This window comes from Rhinopithecus bieti, unplaced genomic scaffold (genome assembly GCF_001698545.2).
Source record: "Rhinopithecus bieti isolate Rb0 unplaced genomic scaffold, ASM169854v2 scaffold_21777, whole genome shotgun sequence".
Lineage (NCBI taxonomy): Eukaryota > Metazoa > Chordata > Mammalia > Primates > Cercopithecidae > Rhinopithecus > Rhinopithecus bieti.
Genome location: NW_016810508.1, coordinates 317,408 through 326,915, shown reverse-complemented (window position 1 = coordinate 326,915; position 9,508 = coordinate 317,408). Strand labels below are relative to the sequence as shown.

The following is a 9,508-nucleotide window of genomic DNA, read 5'->3' as shown; positions in this document are numbered from 1 at the left end:
TTTTTTTTTCTTGCCCGGGCTGGAGTGCAGTGGCATGATCATAGCTCATTGCAGCTTCAAACTCCTGGGCTCAAGCAGTCATCCCACTTCAGCCTCTTGAGTAGCTGGGACTACAGGTGTGCACCACCACTCCTGGCTAATTTTTGTATTTTTTTGTGGAGACAGTCTCGCTCTGTGGCCCAGGCTGGTCTTGAACTCCTGGGCTCAAGCAATCCTTCCACCTTGGCTTCCCAAAGGGCTGGGATTACAGGAGTGAGCTGTCATGCCCAGCCATAACAAGCATTTAGTAGTTTCTAATGATGGTTAGGTTTTTTGTTTGATATCATCATCATAAAAGATCTGGGGCACTCTTTAAACCTAATTTAGGTTGTAATTGAATAATGAAGCTGTTAAAATATGACAGTAACATTTCCATGTAACTTAATCCTGTATGTTACATTAATGTATCTGTATATACATTACAGTCATGTACACAGAGTCATAATTATATGTGGTTGTTGCTCTGTGCTGATGTAGCATGGTTCACTTTTCAAAGGCAAATGTGATAGTGCCTTCCAGGACACCTGTGTTCACAGGATCAGTTCTTTGAAACTATATTTGGATGTGCGAGCTATTAAAAGCTTCTCGTACTGAGTGACCTTTCAGGCAGAATGTAGATTGAGCGCTCATGCTACTGCTGCCTGTTGCTGAGAGGAAGACAGCAGAAAATTCCGGATTCAAACATTTATTGCTTTTTTGTTTTGCTTTGTTTTTGTTTTCTTTCCTTTTGCCTTAAGAAGATGAACAATGAAACCACAACCCTGATATCCTTGACGGAGGCAATGAAAAGGTTGCTGAGGGCTATAGGGAGGGTGCAAGCCTGGGTCTGCTATTCTGGGAAGATGGGTAAGAGAAGAATGAAGAATAGAAATAAACAAAGAACTACAGACATGCTCATTAGAATTCTGTCTCTATGGATGGCGCGGTGGCTCACGCCTATAATCCCAGCACACTGGGAGGCTGAGGTGGGCAGATCACAAGGTCAAGAGATCAAGACCATACTGGCCAACATGGTGAAACCCTGCCTCTACTAAAAATACAAAAATTAGGCGCGCATGGTGACGGGCACCTGTAGTCCCAGTTACTCGGGAGGCTGAGGCAGGAGAATGGCGGGAACCCGGGAGGCAGAGGTTGCAGTGAGCTGAGATCGCGCCACTGCATTCCAGCCTGGCAACAGAGCAAGACTCCATCCAAAAAAAGAATTCCATCTCTATTACAGTGGTTTAAGTCTTCCAGGCCCAAACCTATGTAAATTAACAATAAAGAAAAGTCTGCTCCCAGGTGCAGTAACTCCATTGAATGTATGCATGTGCTAAATTCTAGATTTACAAAAAAAGGTAAAAGGAGCTCACAAGGAGCTCACAACCTGTAGGAAAGAGAAAAGTTTGAAAAATATTTACAATTTAATGTGACTGACCTTTCAACGGTGATGTCCCTAAAGATCTGTGCAAATATGAAGGGAGGATCAACCAATTTTGCCTTTGACACTAGAGAAAGGAACTCTTCATATAGGGTCATTTAAGCTGGATCTTAAAGTGCAAGTAGGAGCTTATGAGGGAGAAAAATATGGGAAGGAATTCTAGGCTGAGGAAACAGTGGGTATAAGCCATATGTAAGCCTGGAACCACATGAAGTATTCAAGCAGATGACAAGAGATGTCTCATGTATTGGTGACTAGGATGGGTGAGGGGACTGGCGGAAGACAGGAGCAAAGGGTGAAGACCCTTGACTTTCCTGCCAAGGAGACCCAATTTGCCTCTGAGTAGATCACTGTGCAAGCCAGGATAACGTCAACCATTTGTAATCAGCTGAGTTACAGAATTGGAATTGTGTTTGAAAAGAATGTGTCTGGAGGATGGATGAGAAATGGAAAACAGGGGTCCAGTTAGGCTACTGTAATCTTGAGTCCTAGTGAAAGATGATGAGAAACTCATTTAGCGGAGATGGAGAGGCAGGAATGGGTTAGAGAGACATAAACTGGGGGAAGAAGAAAAGTTGAGAATTATTCTGAGATTTCTAGTTCAAGAAATTGGTTGGATGGTGAGGTCATTAACGGGACTAGGGAACTGTAGTAAAACAAAACAAAACAGGCTGCACTCAGATTTGCATGTTGGTTTAGATTTTTGTGGATTAGATTTTTGTGGAATGGCCTGGGACTGTCCTTTGGTGAGAGGATTCCAAAGAACTGCAACTGTACATTTTTATACTGATTGACAAGCTAGAATTCCTCTCTAAGATTCAAACTACAGATGACCATGAGCAATATAGTCTTAAAGGTCTAGAAGTTAATACAAACAGTATATGCCAAATGACTTTTTTTTTTTTTTGACACAGGGTCTCGCTGTGTTGCCCAAGCTGAGTGCAGTGGCATCATCACAGCTCACTGCAGCCTTGGCCTCCTGGGCTCAAGCAATTCTCATACCTCAACCTACCCAGTAGCTGGGACCACAAGTGCACACACCACCACACTAGGCTAATTTTTTATTTTTTGTAGAGATGAGGTCTCACTCTGTTGCCCAAGCTGGTCTCAAACCCCTGGACTGAAGCGATCCTCCCGCCTTGACCTCCCAAAGTGATTACAGGTGTGAGCCACCTCACCCGGCTCAAATCACATGGCTTTGCATTGTAGACAGAAATTGCAGGCATATTAGGTCACACAGGCTTCTGTTCCTACAAAGTGAACATTTTATACTGGTTTTTTTTTTTTTTTTTTTTTTGAGACGGAGTCTCGCTCTGTCGCCCGGGCTGGAGTGCAGTGGCCGGTTCTCAGCTCACTGCAAGCGGGTTTATGCCATTCTCCTGCCTCAGCCTCCGAGTAGCTGGGACTACAGGCGCCCGCCACCTCGCCCGGCTAGTTTTTTGTATTTTTTAGTAGAGACGGGGTTTCACCGTGTTAGCCAGGATGGTCTCGATCTCCTGACCTCGTGATCCGCCCGTCTCGGCCTCCCAAAGTGCTGGGATTACAGGCTTGAGCCACCGCGCCCGGCCTATACTGAGTTTTATCTATGTGTAAAGCAGTTGACATTTCTTCATAATAATTTCTGAAGATGGGAGAGGTATTAGTAGGTTAAGCTTAGGAGAGTTGAGTTTGACATCTCCATCTTTGTGGAGATGCACAAAACATATTGAAAATACAGGTCTAGGCTGGGCATGGTAGCTCATGCCTGTAATCCCAGCACTTTGGGAGGCTGAGGCGGGCAGATCACCTGAGGTCAGGAGTTTGAGACCAGCCTGGCCAACATGGCAAAACCCCATCTCTACTAAAAATACTAAAATTAGCCGGGTGTGGTGGCGCCTGTAGTCCCAGCTACTTGGGAGACTGAGGCAGGAGAATCGCTTGAATCTGGGAGACAGAGGTTGCAGTGAGCCAGGATTGTGCCACTGCACTCCAGCCTGGGTGACAGAGCGAGACTCCATCTCAAAAAAAAAAAAAAAGAAAAGAAAAGAAAATACAGGTTTAAAGCTTAGGAGAGATGTAGTACCTGAAGGAGAATTAGCCTTGAGAGAAATTCAGAACCAAGAACAAAAGATGATCAAGCATAGAATGCTGGGCAGTCACAAAGGTATTCGGGTCACTGGGGACACGGAAGCTCAGACAAGTAGCGTGTGTGTTGACTCATCGCTTCCCTCATAACGACAATCCAGGTGGCTCAGACAAGTGAGGTGTGTCGCTCCAGTCTCTGTGATTAATTAGACATAATGCTGGTGCCACAGCACCCTCTGATGGTCACGGCTGTTCAGAGCTACTCAAATCCTCATTTTGGGTTACAAAACTCAGCATTTCATTCACATCAAAGATGTCAATCATACAGGAAAACTTTTATTACAGTGTAAGACCTTTGCTGGGTATTGGGAGACAGGCGTAAAGGTATCTAAGAAATAGTCTCTGACTCCTGCCCTCCAAGAACTTACAGTTTAGTTCAGGAAAGGCTATAACCCTGATAACAAAGCAGGGGGTGGGGAGATGGGTTCCCAGGGGCAGTGCTTGGAAGCGAGAGGCAGGCGGGCAGGGAGATCACCAGGTAGAAGGGGAATTAAACAAGGCAGTGGGTTTGAGCTGATTCTAGAAGAAAGGGTAAGAGTTGGACAACTAGAATAGGGTAGAAAAAGTCACCTTACTATATAGTGGTCTCAGCACTAGCTAACTTTAGGACATTAGGTCTCAATCCTCTTGAGACTCAATTTCTTTAATAGTAAAATAGTAAAAAGGACTGCTTTACTTTTTGTGGTTGCTGTGAACACCAAAGTAATGCTTACATAAAATAGTCTTTAACGCATAAGATATAGCCCGGGCATGGTGGCTCATGCCTGTAATCCCAGTACTTTGGGAGGCCAAGACAGGTGGATCACTGGAGCCCGGGTGTTCGAGACCAGCCAAACATAGCAATTCCTGGTCTCTACAAAAAATATTTTTTAAAAATTAGCCAGGTATGGTGGCACATAACTATAGTCCTAGCTACTCGGGAGGCTGAGGTGGGAAGATCACTTGAGCCTGGGAGGTAGTGATTGTGCCACCGCACTCCAGTTTGGGTGACTGAGTGAGACTCTGTATTAGAAAATAAATAAATACATACATAAACAAATAAAGCGTAAGGTATAATACAAAAACAAGACATGACAGGCAATTCAAGTAATTAGATAGTTCAAAGGTTTGCTATACATGGGACGAAAGGATAAGGATGGTGGCTAGAGGGAACGGCACATGGAACCATTTTTGTTGAAACTTTCAAATTAAAATAGCTACCCGTTTTCCCTTCATAGTTTAAAGTAAAAGTTAAAAAAAAAAGTTATCCAAATTTGGTAGTGGTTGTAAATAATGTATTAGAGCCTCAGCTTAAAGCAAAACCTTAGTTTTGTCCTGTAACCTAAACTAACCCTTGGTTCTGTTATCCTATAGAGTAGACCACAAACTCCAAGCGTTAGAAGCACAGTTCAAAGAACTAGACTTCACCAAGGATAACCTGATGCAGAAATTCGAGCATCATAGTAAGACTCTGGCAAGCCAAGCAGCCCAAGATGAGATGTGGACAGCAGTTCGGGCGCTCAGGTGAGTATCGGTTGAGAAATCAGTGGGATTCTGTGGCTTTGAGAGCTTCCAGTGGTCATTCCAAAATTGAATTTTTAGTATCTTTCCCACAATGGATTGTAAAGCAATTATATTTTCTTAGGTTATGTTTTTTAAAAAAGATTAATTTGTGCATCTCTTTATATGCCAGGAACTATGGTACATATCTCTTCACAGAGTCTCTTGCTTGCCAAAGCCTTATTTGCATTAATTTCTTTTTCTTTTTCTTTCTTTTTTTTCGAGACAGAGTCTTGCTCTGTCACCCAGGTTGGGGTGCAGTGGGGCAATCTCAGCTCACTGGAACCTCCACCTCCCGGGTTCAAGCCATTCTCCTACCTCAGCCTCCTGATTAGCTACCATTACAAGCGTGCATCACAACACTCAGCTAAGTTTTGTATTTTTAGTAGAGACAGGGTTTCACTATGTTGGCCAAGCTAGTCTCAAACTCCTGACCTCAGGTGATCCACCCACCTCGGCCTCCCAAAGTGCTGGAATTACAGGAGTGAGCCACTGTGCCCAGCCTATCTGCATTAATTCTAAAGTAAGTATTGGCAGGGCATGATGGCTCATGCCTTTAATCCCAGCATTCTGGGAAGCCGAGGCAACAGGATCACTTGAGCTCAGGAGTTCAAGAACAGCCTGGGCAACGAAGTGAGACCCCATCTCTAAAAAAAAAAAAAAAAAGGTAAGTATTTGAATTTGAATTTAAATTCTAAAGTAAATATTTTCTAAATTACGACAGCTGGTTCTCCTAGTGGGTCCATATTGAGTTATCCTAAAAGAATTCATTTTCTGTTTCTTTTTTTTTTTTTTTTTTTTTTGAGACGGAGTCTCGCTCTGTGGCCCGGGCTGGAGTGCAGTGGCCGGATCTCAGCTCACTGCAAGCTCCGCCTCCCGGGTTCACGCCATTCTCCTGCCTCAGCCTCCCGAGTAGCTGGGACTACAGGCGCCCGCCACCTCACCCGGCTAGTTTTTTGTATTTTTTAGTAGAGACGGGGTTTCACCGTATTAGCCAGGATGGTCTCGATCTCCTGACCTCGTGATCCGCCCGCCTCGGCCTCCCAAAGTGCTGGGATTACAGGCTTGAGCCACCGCGCCCGGCCCATTTTCTGTTTCTATATCAATTATTTTTGACTGCTTAAGAAGCTCTCCATATTTTTTGTAGGTTCACTTCAATGGAATTGAATATTTTATACAGCTACGTCATTGAAGTACTTATCTGCTTGCATACTCGTGTGCTTGAGAAGCTGCCAGACCTGGTGAGAGGTCTTCCAACCTTAGCCTCCGTACTCAGACGAAAAGTTAAGAACGAGCGCATTAGCGCTGCGTGGGATTCCATTCTGGAGGAGTGTGGGCTGCAAGAAGGAGACATCACAGCACTTTGTACCTTCTTTATTGCACACGGTCACAAGGCAGAACACTATAGTGCTAAAGCGAGGCAGATGTACATCAGGGACATCACGTTCCTGATTACTAACATGGTAAAGAACCAGGCTCTGCAGGACAGTTTGCTGAGGGCTGTGCAGGTAATTGAGAAGGGGAAAGCAGCCAGGACCCCTGAAGAGCAAAAGTCACCCCTCAAAGAGTTGATACCATCCATCAAAAACTAACCTGCTACCCTATGACCCAGTGATTCCACCTCCAGTAATTTATCTTGGAAATGGCCAAAAGTATGCATAATGTATTACAGTCTTATTTTTATAGCAAAGAGTGAGGGGATGTTAAATAAATTATGACAAACGGATACAACAGATACTTTCTGTGTAGCCATACAAAAGAACGAAGAAGCTCTTTGTGTAATGATATGAAGTTATCACCAAATGTATTGTTCTTTTCAAATGTTTATTTCCTATATATTGCTAAGTGGAAAAAAGGTGCAAAATCAAATATATATATATGCATATATATATAATGCATATTAGTTTATATATCCATAAACTTCTTTGCAGAGATACACAAGAAAGTGATAACATTAGTTGTCAGGAAAGGAAGTTAAGAGGCTAGTGGTCAAAGATAAGAGGAAGTCTTTTCACTGTTCATCCATGTTGTACATTTTCAACTTTGAACCATGTGAATGTGTATTACCTATTTAAAAAATAAACAAGGCTGGACATGGTGGCTCATGCCTCTAATCCAAGCATCTTAGGAGGTCAAGGCAGGAGGATCACTTGAGCTCAGGGGTTTGAATCCAGCTTGGGGAACAGAGTGATAGCAATAGGAGGCAGGTAAATTCCTAGGCAGACAGGGATGGGTCCCTGGTGAAACTCAACCTTCAAGCCAAGGACAGTTTAAAGCCTGAAAACCAAGCTATGAGTTCCAGATAAATCCATGAACCAGACTGAGAGCTCTCATTCCCGTCTGGCACCCTCTCTTCTGATTGGTCCTTATCCTTCACCTATTTTACACATACCTACCCTTCCCCGATTGGTCCTTATACTATCGTGCCTATTTCTGAATGGTGCTTTTTCAAGCATAGCCACAGACCAATCAGCATGCACTTGTCCATTTCTAGCCCACAAAAACCCATAGACTCAGGCTCGTGGCCAGCAACCCACCATCGGGTACCCTCTCACTGTCAACAGGCTTTCTGTCACTCAATAAATTCTACTCTGCCTTACTCACTCTCCAGTGTCCGTGTACCTCATTCTTCTCAGTCATGGGACAAGAACTCAGAACTCATCAAATTCAGGAGTAAAAGAGCTGTAACAATAGTGAGACCTCATCTCTATTTTCATAAATTAAAACAAAAAACACCTAAAATATACAGCATGAGATACTATAAATTGTATCTTAATGTGTATTTGTTCTCTAATGAAGTACCATAGTTATTTATACCAGAAAGGGGATTCTTACATCTTGACCATTTATTTATAATATTTATTGAATACCAAATGCCATGTACTAGGTGCTGTGGATAACAGAAACATTAAAAATGTGGATCCTGCCCTCGAGGTAAAGATTAAGTGCCAGTGCTTTATTTGGGAGGTACAAATTCAGGACAGCCAGAGTGAATAAAGCTGGAAGGAAGTTAGGTAGAGGAGGACGTGAAGTAATACATGGTGATGTGTTACCTTGCTGGCCCCACCTTGAAAATGAGCCAGAAGAGACACAGCAGCTTTTTCAGCAGGTACACTCACTCAGTCTTGCCTGTCTCCAGACACTCTGGAGAAACCATCCTCGCATCCTCGGAAGGAAGGAGAAAAGGGAATTTAAGTATTGTGCTTACTCAGTCCATTGGTTTCAGCTGGCAAAAGTTACTCCATGGGGAGTGATCACCCCCCATACTCCCAGCATGCATTACCCAGGCCCTAGCAGCCACTGAGAAGTCAGCTCCCGCATTGTTCAGAAGTGGCAGGAGAAGCCAGAGATTCCAGAAATGCAACTGGTGAGCCCCAAGCAGAACAAATGATTACGGGTACAGAAAACAAACAAGGCGAAGGAAATCTGAGGAAGTACATGAAATATATCCATTACACAAGACATAAGCACCTGAAGATAGAAATCAAAATCTAGGAGTTCAATAGTAAAACTGCAATAAAAATCGGTATCACTGGGCAATATATGATTGGGTGAATTTAGAAAAGGGGCATCACTGGTGGTGGGAAGTGCATTAAATTGCACATAAAAGTGCACTCTGGAAGAAGTGAATTTTTTTTTTTTTGAGAGGGAGTCATGCTCTGTCAACCCAGGCTGGAATGCAGTGGTGTGATCTGGGCTCACTGCAACCTCTGCCTCCCGGGTTCAAGCAATTCTCCTGCTTCAGCCTCCTGAGTAGCTGGGATTACAGGCAACTGCCACCACGCCCAGCTAATTTTTGTATTTTTAGTAGAGATGGAACTTCACTATATTGGCCAGGCTGGTCTGGAACTCTTGACCTCGTGTTCTGCCCGCCTTTGCCTCCCAAAGTGCTGGGATTATAGGTGTGAGCCACCAAATTGATGTTTGAAGTAGGCACAGCCACAAAGTAACCCATTTAGGATGAACCGAGAAAGCAATGTCATGAAAGCAAAATGTATGGATGACACAGAATAAATCACAGTTGCATGTTTAAAAGAATAATGGGAGATTCCATGGGAAAAGCACGTTGTGGACATATTAGGAAGCCTGAAAGCTGGGTGCAGTGGCTCACTCCTGTAATCCCAGCACTTTGGAAGGCCAAAGTGGGTGGATCACCTGAGGTCAGGAGTTTGAGACCAGCATGGCCAACATGGTGAAACCCCATCTCTACTAAGAATAGAAAAACTTGCCAGGCATGGTATTACAACGCACGTGGTATCACAAGGCACGCGCCTGTAACTGCAGCTACTTGAGAGGCTGAGGCATGAGAATCGCTTGAACCCAGGAGGTGGAGGTTGCAGTGAGCTGAGATCACACCACCGCAATCCAACCTGGGTGACAGAATGA

General features: G+C 43.9%; 1 protein-coding gene across 6 annotated transcripts in view; it reads left to right on the top strand.

Moving 5' to 3' along the window:
- SMCO1 (single-pass membrane protein with coiled-coil domains 1) overlaps nt 1-7,727 on the top strand; it is a 25,691-nt gene extending 17,964 nt beyond the window's left edge. Inside the window, exons 1-3 of one of the 6 annotated variants that reach the window (XM_017892232.1) lie at nt 624-829; nt 4,937-5,086; nt 6,270-7,727. In XM_017892232.1, coding sequence (XP_017747721.1) covers nt 780-829; nt 4,937-5,086; nt 6,270-6,714 — 645 coding nt within the window. In that variant the 5' untranslated portion in view covers nt 624-779 and the 3' untranslated portion in view covers nt 6,715-7,727. Of the gene's footprint in view, nt 1-623; nt 886-3,617; nt 3,703-3,730; nt 3,908-4,936; nt 5,087-6,269 lie in introns of those variants that run through there. The other 5 variants (XM_017892236.1, XM_017892233.1, XM_017892231.1 and 2 more) reach the window with 5 other exon arrangements.
- Nucleotides 7,728-9,508: the final 1,781 nt, after the last annotated feature.